The 19449-nt window shown below is 35.6% G+C and overlaps 1 protein-coding gene and 1 long non-coding RNA gene across 8 annotated transcripts in view; one reads left to right on the forward strand and one right to left on the reverse strand.

Annotated features, from left to right (window-relative positions):
- The first annotated feature begins 416 nt into the window (after positions 1 to 416).
- The window catches only part of c1qtnf12 (C1q and TNF related 12), a 44395-nt gene continuing 25362 nt past the window's right edge, over positions 417 to 19449 (forward strand). Inside the window, exon 1 of one of the 2 annotated variants that reach the window (XM_005162187.6) lies at positions 417 to 1464. In XM_005162187.6, coding sequence (XP_005162244.1) covers positions 1291 to 1464 — 174 coding nt within the window. In that variant the 5' untranslated portion in view covers positions 417 to 1290. 2 annotated transcript variants of the gene reach the window in all.
- LOC137489126 (uncharacterized) lies at positions 9189 to 12760 on the reverse strand. 6 transcript variants are annotated; one of them, XR_012398536.1, is made up of 7 exons: positions 12716 to 12760; positions 11064 to 11121; positions 10881 to 10974; positions 10600 to 10757; positions 10409 to 10504; positions 10117 to 10234; positions 9189 to 9342 (listed from the first exon to the last, which is right to left on the reverse strand). It is a non-coding gene; the product is annotated as an uncharacterized lncRNA (long non-coding RNA). The 6 variants fall into 6 exon arrangements; XR_012398535.1 differs by having other exon boundaries at positions 10105 to 10234; XR_012398537.1 differs by lacking the exon at positions 12716 to 12760 and adding an exon at positions 12078 to 12163.

The following is a 19449-nucleotide window of genomic DNA, read 5'->3' on the forward strand; positions in this document are numbered from 1 at the left end:
ATGCAGATTTTAAGTTTGTTATGGAGTGACTCCATAACAGGGCTGTCCAGTCCTTTCCAGACATCTAGTCTAGTCAGTTGGTCAATCACTTTTAGTCCCTAAAAGCAGTTCTTTCTGAGTCTAAATGTCACATGTACTGCAAAGTAGGACACAACACACACTCACTCAGACACATACACGCACAGATTTACACCTACACACATGAACACGCATTCCCTAGAGTCTGCCTGCCAAAGAGCTCTCCCTCAAGACTTGAGTATTTCATTAGTGAGATAAAACAGGGCTGAGCCTACTGAGGTTGCCAGTTTCACTGATGAGGAAAAGAGTAGCAAGGGAATCAGAAAGAGAGAGAGAGAGAAAGAGCAAGAGACAGAGAGGGGGCTGTGATAAACTCTGCTGCGAGCCCTCCTGTAAGCAGAGTGAGAGAGTGCAGGAGCAACAGCATAAGATTTGGACAGAACTGTGAGCAGGACCTACCACAGATTTTGCTCTTTGGGGAGAGCGTGCATTTGTTTTTGTCACCCAAGGCTGATGTATTTGGGTGTGATCGTCCCATCAAGTGCTTTAAAGTTGCTCCGAGGGAGACTGATTTTTCCCTGCAAGGAAAAAAAGGCAAAGGAAGGCCAAAGGCTAAGAAAACTGGATCATTTCCAACTTCCAATTCCCTCAGGACTTTTTTTTCCCACCTCGGCTTCAAGAAGGAACCACATGTGAAGACTGATGGGGCAAGAGCTTAGCGTTGCTTACCAGAGAATCTTCTCAGCTGCATCACCACACAGACTCCACATCCCAGGAGCGAGACGGAGGTGAAGAATCAGAGAGAAAGTGAGAGGGAATCTGAGTAATTTCCATCCAGTTCCCCCTTTCCCAGTTTGGGACCTTCTTTAGTTGCCCTCTGCTACCCCCCATGGGGCAGGAAGCGTGAAAAATCTCACTAATGGGTTTATTTGCTGTCAGCTCAGCGACGACCTGTCATTTCCCAGGATTGCTCCGCACTTGACACATTTCATAGTCGAGTAAGCTTTGCTTTGTTTTTGCCAAAGGGGCTTGAGCCTCACACTGGTAGCTGCTGAGAAGATCAAGAGCAGGCTGAGGTATCAGGTGGAGTGGACAAGTTCCTTAATCACTTTGCCTGCCTCTTACAGTATTTATCTCCCTGTGAGGTCAAGCGTGCGGGACGTCTCGCTGTTCCTTTGTATTTCTTGAAGTCGAGAACTTCCCACAGAGAGAAGGACTGTGATAGAGTCTGCTTTCTGACCCAACAACGGTCTCCTGGCTGGTGGGCTGAAGATGCGTTGCTGGGTACTAGCTGTGGTGACGGCTGTGCTCTGGAGCCAGTGCATCCCTCTAGGGTGGGCCGAGGGCAGGAAGGTGCCTAAGAGGCTGAAGGAAGGCGCTCCACAGCACACCGAAGCATTCAACACCACTCTTTCCAACAGCGAGGAGCTGGATGGCAGCCCAAAGGTAGATATCACATGAGCCTTTCTCAATGCATTGCTGTTCATTATCCAGCGCTGCGCATTAACACCACTTCACATCAGAGTGTTCAGTAATAGTTTTACACAAGCTCTTGTTTAGAAGCAGTGTTCAGGTGTGCAGTCTTTTTAGGGCTATACAGCAGCTCGATGCAGCATTCTCAAATATGTCTAAAAGATGATTATTATTCAAGTAAAGGTGTTTTGAAGTGCTAATACAGTCAACATTGTGCTTTTAAAGGTATGGGCTCTGAAAAAGGCTGATTTTACAATTTTGCTTTGACCTTTTTATGTAGCTTTGTCAGATATTGTATATTTGATAATGGTTGTTATAATTAGCTTGTTTCTGTGTGACTTCATTTTACTGACATTGAAGGTAATCAGCAAGGCTGTGAAACACAGATGGCTGACGCCACTGTTACAAGTGTTTTAAATATCTTGGGGCTATGTTTTATCGAGAGTCTTACCCTAATGGCTGTTCTACTGTATAAGTAAAATTACTTGAGAATGATGAAAGGTGTTTACATGATTTAATACACCTTAAATTATATATATATATATATATATATATATATATATATATATATATATATATATATATATATATATATATATATATATATATATATATATATATATATATATATATATATATATATAAAAATTATATATATATATATATATATATATATATATATATATATATATATATATATATATATATATATATATATATATATATATATATTTAAATTGATGGTGTATTAATGAAGAGTTCAGATGAAAAAAAAACTTGAAGTGCCGTCTGAAATTTCCATAGAAAATGAGCATTATTCTCAGCCTCCCTTGTTTATGCTGAGTTATTTTACTTTGAAAATCATAAAAGGAACTTATTCTTTGCCATAAAAGTGAAATTACTGAACCTAAGCATTGTATATATATATATATTTATAAATATGTTTATTAATATTTTTTATATATACAGTTGAAGTCAGATTTATTAGCCTTCTGAATTATTAGCCCCCCTGTTTATTTTTCCCCCTAATTTCTGTTCCCCCTAATTTTTTCAACACATTTCTAATCATAATAGTTTTAATAACTCCTTTCTAATAACTGGTTTATTTTATCTTTGCCATGATGACAGTAAATACTATTTTACTAAATATTTTTCAAGACACTTCTATACAGCTTAAAATGTCATTTAAAGGCTTAACTAGATTATATAGGTTAACTAGGCAGGTTAGGGTAATTAGGCAAGTTATTGTATAATGATGGTTTGTTCTGTAGACTATCGGAAAAAATATAGCTTAAATGGGCTAATAATGTTGACATTAAAATGGCTTTTAAAAAATTTAAAACCAAATCAAATCAAATAAGACTTTCTCCAAAAGAAAAATATTATCAGACAAGCTTTGAAAATTTCCTTGCTCGGTTTAACATAATTTGGAAAATATTTAAAAAAGGGGGGCTAATAATTCTGACTTCAACTGTATAAATATATATATTTGCATTGAATGGATCAACAAGTAATAGTAATAGCCCTTTTAACTGTACAAAATGTTTTGTTTTAAATAAATCCTAAAACTTTTGATAGAAAATTATTTAAAAATGTTTTCATAAAATGATTTTACAGAAATCCTTAAAATGTTTTGTGGTTTCCAAAACTGTTTATGCAAAAATAAATAAATAAATAAATAAATTACATAAATAGAAAAATAAATAAAGAAAACTTAAATAAAGTCTTGGGGCCCTATCATACACCCGGCGCAATGAGGCACAAGGCCTATGATAGGGCTCAATACTTGTTTGCTAGTTTCAGCTTGGCGCAAGAGTCGTTTTGAGGCGCCACGCTCTTTAAATAGCAAATGCATTTGCGCTCATATGTGCGCCCATAGGCGTTCTGGTCTAAAAAGGAAGGCGTTCTGAGGTGCACTGCTTGTGCGTTGCTATTTTGAAAAACTATAATATATTTTTCATTAGACCAAAACAAACCCGGTCTAAACTCCAGCGCAGAGCCTTCTTAATATCGGGAGGCTTTTTCAGTTCATTCATAGCAATTTGCTTTTGTATAATGTTATTATTATTAGCAGTATTATTTATTAAATCCATATTTATATTTCGTTATTATCGTTCATTCATTCGTTTGCTGGAAATTAAAACTGAATTTAGAAATAGTTTTGAAACAAATATTTGTGCTTAACAAACTAAATTAATTATTTATAGGCTAATTGATGTCTGTGCATAAAGGTTTCCCTATCCAAGAGTGAAGTGAAAGTAGATCGTTTATCTCTCATTCTTGCGCGGTAGATGCTCTGTTTAACTGTTTTCTGTTAAAAAAACTGTTAACTGTTTGCTAGTGAAATGCTCAGTTTTTCCACTTCCAAATGCGCTTATGGTGCGACGCAGCTGGCTCTTAAAGGGAATGAGAGATGAGACTCTGATTGGTTTATTCTCAAAACACACCTATAACTCATTAAGAAAATAAACTCAACCCTTTTAGACCATGCGCCACGGCGCAAAGCGGATTTTACTGTCTTTAAATTAGCGAAAATTAATTCTGAAAGCGTTTGCGCCCTGCGCTTTGCGCATGGACCGTCAAAATAGAGCCCTTGGAGTTTAAAAAAACTAAAATATTACACAGATATATGATGTTTATTAATTTATGTATAACGTGTAGTCTTATGATAGATCAATAGGACTCACAGGATGCACAGTGATAAAAAAAGTCAATATACAATAAATTCACTTTGAGTAAGTTGGCTAAAACATCTGCCAAATGTGTAAATGTAATGCGTTTTATCGAGCGATCATTCCTCACAATGTAAAACCCCTTTTAACAGCTAGGCAGATATAATACCTCAGAATGATGTGTTTTAAATGCTCTGTTAAATATGTCAGCACACTCATCAGCGAGCAAAGCTGACTGAATTTGGCAGTCACAGTTGTCTCTCATCATGTTTCGTATATGTGCCCGAGCAGAAGTCGCCGGCTGCTTTGCAAACTTTGGCTATTTGAACAAGCTTAGAGCCAGCTCATCCAAAGCCCTTGATGGAGATGCTACAACCGCTTCTAATTAGCTTGGCACAGACTCAAACATGTACTGTATGTTTCTGGAGAGTTAGAGCTCTTGACAGGTTTAATTCTCTTGAACAGCTCAACAAAATGAGTCTCAGTATGATAAATAGAGCACTTTGCAGGTGTGTGGCCTTTAGAGGGCCAAGAACAGGCTCTAATGTGTGAAATGGGTGATTGAGGATTGAGTTATGTGAAGAATGCACATTCAAAGGGGCTGATCAGAGCATCAATTAGTCTGCTTTGTAGCGGTTCACCAGCAGAACGTTAAGGAAAACTTATTTGTTATTTGAGACTTATGGTGCCAGTATGGCTTCAGATGATGATAATGGTAGAGCAGGGTTGTTTTTACATTTGCATTTGGGGCTCAGCGTGCACATTAATGTCAAAACAACATCAAAAACAAGTAGAAAATGCTTAATATTAATAATAATAATAATCCTTACATTTATATGGTGCTTTTCTAGACACTCAATGTACTTTGCACATTGCCACCACATCCACCACCATACACTATACTGGGGTGTTGTGACCCACACAGACCACAGATTGAGCACCCCCTGCTGGCCTCACAAACACCACTTCCGGCCTAGCTTATCCATGTGGCCTCCCATCCAGCCCTGCTTAGCATCAGTGGGTGACCATGTGAGAGTTGCAGAAAACTAATTGCTTGTAAATGGTTTGAATATAGGACTGTTCTATGATTGATTTTTGATGTGTTTTTGAGACCGGTGTTATAGATGTCAATTTTTTGTTCCCTTGACAGTAATTTGAGGTTCTTTACATGCATTGCAATACATAAACTAGTTTAAATTTGCAAATGAAGCTTTCAGATGAATAAAACGTTTCTTATATTGTATGGATGTCAAATAGACGTCAAAGTTTTGATATGAAATTGATTTGTGTTTTAGCATGTTTTTTAGCATCTATGTTAATTTGACGCCATTTTGGGTATAAAATAAAGAATTAAGTTACGTTTAACCCAAGAAAGATTGATATAATGATAACTATTTTGATATGCCACTGTGTTTGTGACCACACCAGTGCATAATTTTTTGTTTATAATAAAGCAATTATATACCAATTACCTGTGGTTTTGTACTGTGCCACTTTATATGATTGTGCTCTTGAAAGGTAGGCAGATTCATTCATTTTCCTTCGGCTTAGTCCCTTTATTTATCAGGGGTCACTACAGCGAAATGAAGCACCAACTTATCTAGCTTGTTTTTTACACAACAAGCAGATGTCCTTCGAGCTGCAACCCAGTACTGGGAAACCATACTCTTTCATTTACACACATACACTATATGGGGGAAACCGGAGCACCCAGAGGAAACCCACGCCAACACGGGGAGAACATGCAAACTCCACACAGAAATGCTTACTTATCCAGCCAGGACTTGAAGCAGTGACCTTCTTGCTGTGAGGCATCAGTGCTAACCACTGAGCCACAGAGTCGCCTAAAGGCAGGTAGATTCAATTTGTAATTGATTCCATCAATATTGTAACTTTGTCATTATATTTACAATGTACTTACAACTATCTTTGGGTAACTCCTGTGTGCACACACTTTGTTTTCTGGCTCCATCATGGCCAACGTATAGCTATTCCAGCCCTGTATTTGTTTATTGCTCCTGTATTGTTTAGAGATTAGGGTTTCCATTGGAAAATTAGCTCCTGTCTCAGCCCACCCATAGAGCTGGCATTCTCAAATAACTCCCATCTATCCCTGTGCCAACCACGCTCAGTATAACATTTGTGCCTCAGTGATCTTGTTGACGAGAATTATTGTTTTGAGTTTTTACACATTTAGTAAAGTGCGGCCTGGTTGTGTTTATTTTGACCTTTTTATTAATGTATTTTCAAAAAGGGATTGTAAAATGTAAAAAAACAACAACTTCACATTAACTAGATGCACCTCCCTTTTGCAAGATCACAAGGTGCATTATCTTATAAAACTCATTTATTCATTTACTTTTCTGCTTAGTCTCTTTATTAATCTGGGGTCGCCACAGCGGAAACAACTTATCCAGCATATGTATTACACCACGGATGCCCTTCCACTTGCAACCCATCACTGGGAAACACCCATCCACACTCATTCACACACATACACTATATCTTACCCAATTTAGCTATACCACATGTTTTTGGAGCACCCCGAGGAAACCCACGTCAACACCAGAGAACATGCAAACTCCACACAGAAATGTCAACTGACCCAGCTGAAGCCCAAACCAACGAATTTCTTGCTGTGAGGCAATCGTTCTACCCCCTGAGTCACCGTGAATCCCCTATCTAATAAAATCTGTTATTTTATTTGGAAATTCAAACAATAAATGTTATTTTGTAATGCAGAACACAAGGGAATCGGTTCATTCAGCTCAATCTCAAAATTCTAAAGTAAAAATAGTTGTGAATTCATACAGAATCTTACAATGACATGCGTACAAAATATAAACAAACAAACAAACAAACAAAAATATATGAGATTGTATATATTTCTACAAAATATTTCTCAAACTTGTTCTGCAAACTTTTACAGCTTGTTAGTTCTCTAGAGAAGAACATTTCCACACTGTAAAACCCCAAAATTTAGGGTAACTCAAACCATTTGAGGAAACCGATTGCAACAATCTATTTAAGTTCAAAAACTGATCCCAATGAGTACTGTGAACTTAATCCATTTGATTAAACGAATCAATTTCAGTACAGTAAAACCCAATAAATGAAGAGAACTCAAACCAACTAAGTACTGTAAAACCCATTAAGGCAACTCAAACAGTTTGAGGAAACCAATTGCTACAAACCATTTAAGTTAAAAAACTAATCTATGAGTAGTGTGAACTTCCTCCATTTAAGTTGAAGTAATGAGGTATTTAACTAACTCATTACCTTCAACACTAAGTTCAAAACTCTTTTCAAACGAGTAGAATTAACTTTCAGTAAATTTTGAGTTATTTACACACGTTTCATTAGATAAAGTTGACTGTTGGGGTTTACAGTGCATTAACATTGTGCACTACATTAGCACATGTGATTTATATTTTACTTAACATCCTTGTAGTCTTGAACATTTAATGTATATGTTTAGACAAATCTGTCATGAAAACAAGCAATGAAATCCACTTTGTAAATGATTATATTTCGCAATGAATTGGAGTAGAAGCTGACTTTTATAATCAGATTTAAACAATAGTGAAAACTTATGTGCAGTTTACATGATTACATACAGCTTTTTACATTTTGATAATCAAATCTTATAATAAATAGCACTTGGATGCGATACTTTTGAATCTGTTGTTAACTGTAGCATTTAATATTATAGTAATGTGAAGTTAATATTATAGTAATGTGAAGTAATAGGGCTCGCTAGATACATTGTGTTTTTTTAATGTACCAAAAACATGACTTCAAATCTTACGTACAAACACACTCAGAAATGTACTAAATCTGTCACTGGGGTGGTACTTTTTTAAAAGGTAACATACAGGTAGACATTAGTACCTTTAGTGTACACTTTTGTACCTTTAAGGTTCCCTTTTGTACCTTTAAGGTACTCAGAGGTGAGCATGTGTACTTTTTAGGTATTAATATGTACCACAAATTGCCCTACACTGTAATCCCGAATAAGTTGACAAAACTCAAAAAATTTGAGGTAATCAGTTACGTCAAATTTTTTAAGTTATGAAATTATCTATTTTAAGTAAACAGAAACATTATGTTTTGAGTTTGTTGTACTCATGCAAGACACTTCACCTAACTTAAAATACCCAAGTTACTCAGCTTATACGTTTTAATTGCAATTAACTTAATTGTTTTAATTTTTCCAAACTTTAAATACTTAGTCACCCAGCTCATACATTTTAATACCAATTAACTTAATTGCTTTAATTTCTTTCAACTTTAAATACTTAAATCACCCAGCTCATACATTTTAATAGCAATTAACTTATTTTTAATTATTTATCTCACCTTTACATACTTTGTCACCCAGCTCATACATTTTGATAGCAATTTTTAAAATTAACTTCTCCATCGTCAGTTTCACAAATAAAATTAGCCATTATTTTAATCTTTAAACCCCATAAATCTGTCAAAATAAATCTGTAATTTAAAACACACAGACAATACCATTTTAGACATTTATTGTTAAAGAAAAAATGTCCAACAGTACTTTCAAATTTGTCTCCTATGCAATTACAAATGTCTTAAAACGATAAAAACTATTAGACATAAAGAGATTGAAAATGAACACTATTCTGAAATTAATAAAAAATTACCCACAATGTAAATATGATATCAGACATAAGAGCCTCAAGAAAAAACAACTATAAGTTTGATAAAATTTAATAATACATTAATAAGTGTAAAACTTACTCTTAACGCATTCGTTAAAAAAAATAATAATAAGTGCACATTCTGTGAAGTGACTCGTTTAGTGTAAACTACACAGAAACTGTATATATATATATATATATATATATATATATATATCGTTGAAGTCAGAATTATTCGCCCCCATTTATTTTTCCCCCAATTTCTGTTTAACGGAGAGCAGATTATATATATATATATATATATATATATATATATATATATATTGTAGCGAAGCAGAGGGAAAACAGCGACACAGTTGGATAAGTTTACAGACAAGTCCCCGGAGGGTGCTTTATTTACAACGTGAATGGGGTGTAAACGGTGCTCTTCTTCAAGGTGAGGTGCTCTGGTGCTCCGGGAAGTAAGTGAAGGACAGTGAGTAGTCGGATGTGGGATCGTCACGAGCTGGAGTCTGCTGTGGAGAGACAGAGAGACAAGCGTTAGCGCATGGAGTCATTGGGTGAATGAAGCTCATCTTCTCCTTGCGTGGGCTTGGTTTATATGCCTCTCCACTTGATGACGTCCAGCTGTGAACGATCCTGTGTTGATGATGGTCCAGCTGGGTTGAATTAGCGACCAGGGCGACGTGGCATGTGTGCGCTCGTTACAATATATATATATATATATATATATATATATATATATATATATATATATATATATATATATATATATATATATATATATTCAGTCTTGGTTGAACTATGATTCTGTCATTTACTTATTCCAAACCTGTTTGAGTTTCTTTCTTCTGTTGAAAAAAAAAAAAAAAGCTGAGACCTGTAACCACCGATTTCCACAGTATTTGTTTTCCTATTAGAAAGTCAGTGGTTACAGGTTGTCAGCTTTACTTAACTTTTGTGTTCAACAAAAGCAAGAAATTCAAGCAGGTTTGGGACAAGTGAAGAGTTAGTAAATGACAGAATTTTACATTTGGACAAACTATCCCTATATATAATAAAATGCATACTTACCAATTAAAGGTAAATAAATGTTTTGAAGTTACTACCCCAGAGACAGTCTTTATTAAGTTAAAAAAAAAAAAAAAAAGCTCTACATCAACTCATTCTTTAAGGTTTCCATGCTACAAGACTTTTCTCGTACCCATCATCCATGCCAAGCAAAACTTTTTGCACAAGTTCAAAGTCCTTTACTATATATTATGTGAAGAGCATACATTAATCCATACAAGACAAGAAAGGTCTGGAAGTGTGCTGTGGGTGGTGTCCAATTCATTCTTCAGGACAACAGAGACCCTCAGTGAATGCAGGGCCAATAAAGCATCTTCAGTCAGCAGGATTATCAATCTAAAAACATAATTCAAGGATATTAATGTAAGGACAGTATCAAAATGACTGAGCCAATATTATATGATTCATCAACTATTCTTGATTACAAATATGTTATTAAGTAAAAGTTTTCAAAACTTTCATCTTTTCATTAAACATGCCTAATTGTGAAAAGAATGAATGAAGTCTTACCATGGTGTTCCTAAAGAATCTTAAGTCACGCTCACGCAGCAAGACCAAAAGACCTCTGATAACAGTAGTCCGTCATGAACTGACATCATTCAGTTCCTGGAAATCAAGAATCTATTTTTTAAAAATTAAAAAAATAATAATAATTCAAATTATATTTTAATGTATACTTTAACACGTGACCCCAAACATACCTGCTCATCATAAACCTTTAAAAGATTAGCCAGGGTATCTGCTCTCTTGCCAGTTTTGGATGCTGTTTGCCTTAAAATTGTCATCAAATGAAATAGGTGGTGGTCCAGTTTTGCAAAGAATTTGTGGGGAAAATTCTCATTTGTAACATGTTGGTACTCTGCAAACAGCAAAAAGAAACAAGAGAGAATTTCATAAAACAAACCCACACCACAAAATATACAATTCTAGAAAAAATTTATTAATATTATTATTATGTTTCATTTACTTATCTATTTTTTACCTCAGATGAAAATCAGGTGTTGATCAGATGTTGAAAGCAGGATCTTCATGTTGTAAACTGAACTCAAGGTCTAGCTGAAGTTTCACTTTCCTTGCTGCAAAAGTATCATTGATAAATACACTGTAATATTTATTTTATCTGGATATGCCAGGCATAGTAGTACAAAATAAATATTTTACCCACCTTTCACATGCCTCCATTTAAGAACCTTTCTGTAGTCAGCAACACCTGACCTTCAATTCTGTATGTACACAAAGTCACAGTGTCATTTAGCTGAGAGTGGAAGTAGTACAATTGCCTGATGTCTAACGTTAACCTCCAAAACGGTTAGCAATAGAGCTGATTATCATGTTAGTTGCTTTAATTCGATGAACACAGATTTAATTTAAACAGTATTGAAATTTCTAAAACTGAATAGGACGACAAAGAAATTTAAGGCCTGATTTTAAAAGCTAGAAATAACAAAACTTACCTTATTGTCTAATGATGTAAAAATATATAGACTAAAATATTTATATTTTTAAGATATAAATATATTTTAAGCTACAAAATTTGCACAACAGAAAACTGTCTTCTTTACCACGTCTTGAATATTTTGTTTTGTTATTATTTTATTTAATAACATAATTTTGTATTAATGTGTTATAGATATGCATACTTTGTTTTTTAGGCTGTTTATATTCTCTCCAGAGTAAACATTTTAAAAAATAGATTGAAAAAAAAAAAAACTTTTATCATACCTTTAAAATACATTTGACCTAAATGACATTTAAACTCACTTAACTGATCGCATTAATCAGGTAATCATTGATATGCAGAGATGTCGTCTTAAGCGCGAGGAAATATTAAGTGTTGATCAGTGCTGGTGATTGAGGTAAAGTTAGTTTTATATTTACACATTCAGACTTTCTCCCTAATAATATAATTTCAGAAAGGTAATTTTTGCATATTCTTAATGGTGAAATCATATTAGCAGCCAATGACTTTCAAAGTACAACATTGTTCAGTCATAAAAAATAGTGCATTTAGTGTAATGTTGTTTTCATGTCATACTTGCATGTGATTTCAGAACGAATAGACAAAGAACCATGGTAAACAATTTATGGAGCGAGTCACAAGTTGTTACTAAATGAATGTATGAATATAAAACCAACTTTACCTCAATGTGGTAGTGTAAAATGAAGCTCTGCTCTGTACCTGCTCAGGTGAGGAGCGCAGCTTAAATGTTCTCCGTCAGGCTATCCTCATAACTACATGGATCAGCAAGCAACAAGCTGCGTGTGACAGAGTTAAGTTTTGAGACTACGTTTTTGCGCGTCATCAGAAAATACCGTTAAGTGTTTAGGCGGAGATCATTTGAGTTATGATTAACGTTACGTTTCTTGCGCCTTTCGTTTCCGAAGTGCCTACAGATCGCGAAGATGATACCACATTCACAGACTGGATGGAGTTCAGCGCAGCGCCATGACATGCGGTTGTGAGAGCGCGCGTCTCCATGACAACTTCAGCACAGGCTGAGAAAAGGCATACTCGCGCCAAGATTTAAATTTTTTTGAAAAATGTAATCTGCCGATTTTAAATATTTTTGTCTTTATCACACTCTGTTAAAATTCAGAGTTAACACATTACAACTAACGCTAACATTGCACTGATTCTAACTTTTTAAACAGTAATGTTAACGTTAGTTAGCAACAAGTGAGGCTAAACATGTTTTCTGTAATGTACGACATGTAAACGCACCCTGATTAACTCTACATTACATTGAACTGTTACTGTGATTATATTAATTAAAACATACATTTAATATTTCTTGGATTTGTAAATATTTTACTTACTGTAGTGTGAAGCGAGGCCGATCGGCCATCTTGAAAAAAACGAATGAAGCATGAGCACGTACGTGAACCTGGATGACGTCAGACGCAAAATCACTAGGCTGACAGAATTTGAGTTAATGAAACTTTAAAGAGACATTTTGTATAGATTAAACCCAGCAGAATTGTTCACCTTACTTGAAAGATTAAATTTTTACAAACTCAAAAATAAGAAAAAGTTCTAAATACTCATCAAGGTTAATTAAGATAAACGAATTTTAATGTTTTAAGTTAATAGAACTCAACTCAATTAATTAGTTACAGCATTAGGGTTTACAGTGTAGTGACACATTTTGTAACTTTATTTCTGAGAGTTTATTGATCACTTATGAATACACATTTTCAAGTTTCTATAATCAAGTTTCTCCCTTTTGGAAGGTTTGTTTTTTATATCTTAGTTTGCCTAGTCTTGAACATATCATGGATCTATTTGAAACTATTTGTAACATGAAAACAATGACGCCACTTTGTAAGCTATTATATTTCACAAAGAATTTGAGAAGAAACCACATTTTATAATCAGATTTAGATATTAATTTGAAAACTTATTTTAAATTTAATTTGGGGATGGGGTCACTAAATCTAAATAGCACTTGATTGTAATTATTTTGACTTATTTTTGTGCAGTTGCTTAAATATAGCTTCCGTTAAAAAGTTTTGGCATTACATTGATCAAGTATGTCAGTAAAGACATTTATAATGTTACAAAACATTAATGTCAAACAATTATTTGAAGTGAAGTGCCCTGTAAATGAGGTCTGTTGACCTTGAGTCAACCTCCCAATGCTATACTTTCATCTTGGCCCAGATGTCTCTTCTTTACCTCTTCTTCTTCTTCTTCTTCCTCTCTTCATAGCCAGCACAGGCAGGGTGCCATGATGTAATTCCTGGGAAGGTTAGGTGGGGAGATATTTAAAGACCCTTGGCAGAGCTCTTTCCCAGCCCATTGATTCTGTCATTCACAGGCCAGGCTGACTCCGCTGTGTCTGGGACATCCGATAGGGGCGGTGCGGCCCCCTGAAAAAACTGGGGCAGCAGGCCGCATAAGCCCCTCACAAAGCCTCACAGAAAGGGTCCTGAAAGAGGACACCTCGAGAAGGATTAGTCACTCTCCCTCCCCTTGCTCACATTCTTTTCATCTTGTCTGGTACAATCACAGACTAATGACATAATCACTGTAAAACCCTGTGTTTGGCCAGATTTGTCACTGCCAGAAAGCGTCACCCAGGCTGGGGACTAAGGGTGACATTCGTAGGAGGTCATCTTTAGAAGGTATATGTGGGGGATCTGTTCTTTATCAATCTAAGCCATATGTCTTGATAAAATCACCAAAATCCAAAAGAGATCTTCATTTGAGCATTCTCAATATTGTTTAAATATGAATCTTTTATGTATAGTGTTAAAATGCAGTCTCAACATCTAACATAGTTTGTGTTGTTATTTTTTAAAGATTTTTGCAATGTACCAGGTTCAAATCTTTTCAGTGCCAGTGTTTATTGTACTATTTTTCATTCAATTAATTCATTTAGTAGGTTCAACAGAGGTTATATGCAAAATGAATGTAACCCATGTAACTTGTTTCACAAGCAAATAACTCTTTCGAGCCAGTTCTTTTTTAGTGAATCAAAACATACTGTGCGGCCAGTATAATTCACTACACAAACAAATGATTCAGAAGCCGTTTTATTTTGCGTGAATTAAAACATACAGCATAACCATTGTAGTTCCACTCACCAAAAAAAGAAAAAAAAAATGTAGTAGTTTTTTAAAATGATCATTATCAGTCTAAATAAGGACTAGCACCACTCTAAATAAACCATTATTATGTAATAAACCAAAATAAGACTGAATAATTCATCAAAGAATGTCAGAAAAAAAACAGAAAGCACATACACTGAAAAAAAATGATGTCTGCGAAATTGTTGCAATCAAGTTATATGGGTTGGATGTAAACAAACAAATTAATTTTAGTAGTGTTCAACTTAATTTGTTTAAATTCAGCCCAAATAAATTGCTTACAACCACTTAACTTTAGTAAATTTAAAGAAATATTTTCTTTTCAGTGTAGATGCTTATTTACATGGCAACATCTCAGCACTCCTAATGTGTTGTACTATCAAATATACAAGACACTTGTGTTTTACATGGTCGATTCAAATGTCAATACTCGATTGAATGGGTGTTATCAGTAGTTATCAGCTGATAGATATGGAGAGGGTAGGGGGTTTCTGCGCCTACTAGTAGGCTCAGAAGTCTGTTATTATCGATCCACATGGTAAATCAGCTATAGATCAGATACAGCTGCGGACGGAAGTTACCAAGAATTATTTATACTATTTATTAAATTTCCCATTAATTGTATTTTATTACCATCTACTCCTACCAAATCCTAAACTCAACCGTCACAGTGATGTAAATTCAGATCTGGATCTGGAGTCTCCTCTATTAGTATAGCTGACTTACCTTGTAGATGGATGATACCAGCCTTTTGAACCTACTAGTAGGCGCAGAAGGCCCCCACTGGTCCATACCTAACAGCTGATGATGACTGATAATGGCCATTTAATCGAGTGATAACATAAGAAGCAGGTGGTTTTACACCTGCATTAAGCATCATCCACTTGTGACTATCAACAAAAATGCATCTAAATACCATCAGGTGTAAACAAGGCCAAAGAATCAAAAATAGACTCAAATCAAAAGCTTGTGAATCTCAGTCAAAACCAATTGGGAATCTGTATACCCTGTCAATACTATGAGGGTGACTTGTCTCTGTTTTGGCTTCAGTAGTTAAAACTTAAAGAAGACAAGAAAACATCATGTTCCTTTATAAATCTGATGTTGTTTAACATTTAACATTAACAACATTGTTATTAACTACAGAGAATAGACATATTAGAAGAATTTCACCCTGATATTTAAGCCTTTTTTGGCCATTGGGACGTTCGCATTAGGACACTGAGTACAGGGAACTAAAGAACAGCATGTACAGACATTAAATGGGGTACAAATAACTCAAATCAATAACCTGCCCTAAACTAAAATGCACATTTTTGACTCTCTTAGAAACACAACATTGCCAGTAACATCTCAAACAAACTGGAACTTGAAATGTGATGTGCTAAACAGCTATGTGCGTGACATATTATCTTAAAATGATGCCGTTTTATCTCTTTTTAGATTAACCTAACACGCAATCATTAAACCTCAGTAGTTATTTGCTGTGCATGCATAATACATTGATGTAGGTGTTTACTCGGAGCATTTCTCATGCTGTCCATTTGACCTACCACAGATAATAAGGGAAATGAGCTCTAGCGCAAACTAGCTCAACGTTATAATTTGCACACAAAGCAGGTGTGATGCTGCAATCAGACTCTCTTCAACTCTTTGACTTTTTTATGGCGAGAGGAGGGCAGGATAATTCCTCGGCAGATCTCATAATAAGTCTTGTGGCTCTCTCTCCTCTCGCATGTCTTCACTAGCCAGGAATGCACACTTGATATACATATAAATATCTAAACAATGTTTACCCTGCTAGGATGGCACGAGTTATTAAAGCAACACAAAAAACCTCATTACCTAACTTACGAGTTGGTTTTTTGTTGTGCTTGGTAAGAGTGAAGATAGGGAGTAAATTGGATTCAGACGTGTTTGATGTCACGGTTTAACGACCTGTGGGCTTATAATGGGCGCATTTCCAGCTTTCCCCCCTGACTAATAACAAAGCGGTTAACTGCCTGTTTCACTGCTCACGTAAGAATGTGATGAAAGAAGCTTTATGGTGACTGCCAAACAAATATTCGACATACATGCGAAAGAAAAACTCTATCTGTCCACCATTTGGAGTGTATTAGTTATCAGGCCTTGTCCACAGGGAAGGAATTACAGAATAATGAGGCCTCGGTAATGAAATATACAGTGGTGCCGGGTCTGTTACCTGTTAAATGATGCCCTTTGAAGCTTTCTGCTGCTTGATATCCGGCCAAATAATCATTTCTCCTTCGTATCTGTGAGTTCTGAGCTCCAGAGCAGTAATGACTTGGGACCAAAAGAAACTGTAATTGCAGGTAAGAATCTGAGGTGTGGTGTGAATGCGTCCATATAATCAAACCCATAAAGCTGTGCGTTTGGGAACATACCGTCATCACATTTTGTTTTCTTGCACACCTATTGTGTTTATGGGAAGCGCTTACAAAAAGGGTACATCACGAACAGGCAGTAACTGATAATATTGGAATGATGTAATTGGATTACTTGTAATTGGATTTCAAAATTCTCTAATACTAATCAGATTACAACCTAGGCTTATTTTGATTACGTACCCCTACGTACTTTCTGGAGAGAGCAAAACTCGTCCTAGGAGCGTTTTTTTTTTTTTTTGCAGTTTTGTTTTCTTAAATCCGCTGATATGTATGCTTTTCAGAACTCAAATTTCTCTCATGAGTGCCATTTGTGCCGGCTGTTCTATGTAAATCCACCAGAAGCCACTGTTGACTAACTGACTGACTGACCAATCAACCGATGCCCCCTCCCTCATATTTCCCTAAACCCAACCAATAGTATTTTAAAAAGCACCTATTGAACCGCCCCTTCCTTCCTTAAACCAAACCGCAATGTTTTGAAAAGCAATTCAGAAAAACAAAAGCACTCGCCTGATTTTTACCCAGTTTTTTAGATTTTACCACAATCTCACCCTGTTATTTACTTGCTTATTTTATTTTTTTTGGCTTTTGTAATTGTCTTACCTACTTACTGGAACTGTTCTTCACCTGACTCGAACTCTGTTGTCGCGGTCAACTCCACTCTGCATCTCAAGTCCGCCGATATGTCAAGCTACCGGACAAACTATTAACAATGGAAAAGCCATCCACATGCAGGTAAGCCTTCAGCTGGTAAGCAAGAAAAGGAACAGCGTCATACCGCCCCGTAACGTTCGTTTTAAAGAAGAAATGACGCCATATGTAGCTCTAGCTACACAATTTGCAATCTCCAGAAACATATAGGGCTATGTTTTGAAAATGAGCCTATGTTGTCAGATTAGAGTTGGATTAGAGTAGTTTTTGGATGACTTAATTTTAATAATAATTATTATTTATACATTTATTTAAAGATGGTATTAATAAAAACTAGAAAAGCTTTATGTAATAAATGGATAATCTAAAATGATAAGTAATCAAAATAATGTCAGAAGGCATAATCTAAAATTTTTAATGTTTTAAATGGAGCTCTTCTTCTTCCGTTTCACGGAGAGTCACAGACTAATAAGTGCTTTACTGCCTTCTATCTCTCAAATGGACCATTGACACTATACACACTAAATTCCCTATTGATCTACCTACACACACACACAATCACCCTTGATTATTCTAAATAGTTTCATTGGCTGTGTCTGAAATCGCATTCTTCCATACTATAAAGTGTGCTAAAAACATTGCCGAGTAGTATGTCAGAATTCATTGATTTCACAAAAACAGTATGCAAGAAAGACAATGATGACCTACTTCCGGTGAGATTGTGAAGTCTTATGCACTCTGCGCTATCCCATGATGCACTGCGAGAGAATTCATAAATGGGAGTGAAGCGACGCAACTGATGCGGGTAGGTCACGTGATCATGACAAAATGGCGGATGTTCTACATCTGAGAGTCTAGATAGGATTCAGCTGCAATGCGTAAATCAATATAGCATCATTTTTGTAACACTGTAATGATAATTAATATTTGTACATTACTGTGACGGGTGGATTTAGGGTTGGGGTGGGGGTAGACGTTAATAAAATACAATTAATGGGAAATTTAATAAATAATATAAACAATTCTCATTAACTTCCGGACGCAACCGTATATGATACAGCAACAACCGTGTACCAGTCATACTTTTTACATTCATACTGTACAGAACGTACTTTTCTAACGGCCGAGTAGTACATTAAGAATCAAATGCAGTACCTACTGAACAGTAGGCGATTTCAGACACAGCTATTAAATGAAGTTTTCTAAACAAATTTCAAAAGGATCACGTGCCTATGATTGACCACGGCAGGTCTTGCATCATTAATCACAAACCAACCAATCAGATGCATTCATATGCATATAAATAGTCCACCTTACTTACATTAGTCATCCTCGTTTTTCAACGAAACCCTCTCAATGGGTCCCTCATGGGAGAGAATGCCAAATAAGTTTTTACTTAATCAAGCATCAACTAAGTGTGAACTCTATTACTTTGATATGAACACAGCACATTGGACTGTATGTTTATTTATTGGCAGTGGAATGAACCGCCAACTTATCCAGCATATATTTTACACAGCGGATGTGTATATTTTGTACGATATTTTTTATTGTGTTATCTTCTATTGTGTCAGTTATATCATATCTGGGGTATTAATAAGAAATGTAGAGTGATTTAGGATATAATGGGTGCGTGACATTGAAGTAAGGGGGATCCTTCACTAAAGGCATGGAATGGGTAAAATCAATGAGCCATGCATGGATGAATGCACAGACAGTGAAGATACACCCTTTTAGAAACAACAATGATTTTGGGAAAGCCCTCTGTCACTGTTTCTCACTATGAAGCACCTGTATACTGTTTTTGCCAACTATTTCTGAGGTGTTTGTATAGCATGCTGGAATTTGTTTTGCAATGTCAACAAGTGTTCTTTTCAGAGGAACAACTATTGCATATTTGGA

Source organism: Danio rerio, chromosome 23 (genome assembly GCF_049306965.1).
Source record: "Danio rerio strain Tuebingen ecotype United States chromosome 23, GRCz12tu, whole genome shotgun sequence".
NCBI classification, from domain to species: Eukaryota; Metazoa; Chordata; class Actinopteri; order Cypriniformes; family Danionidae; genus Danio; species Danio rerio.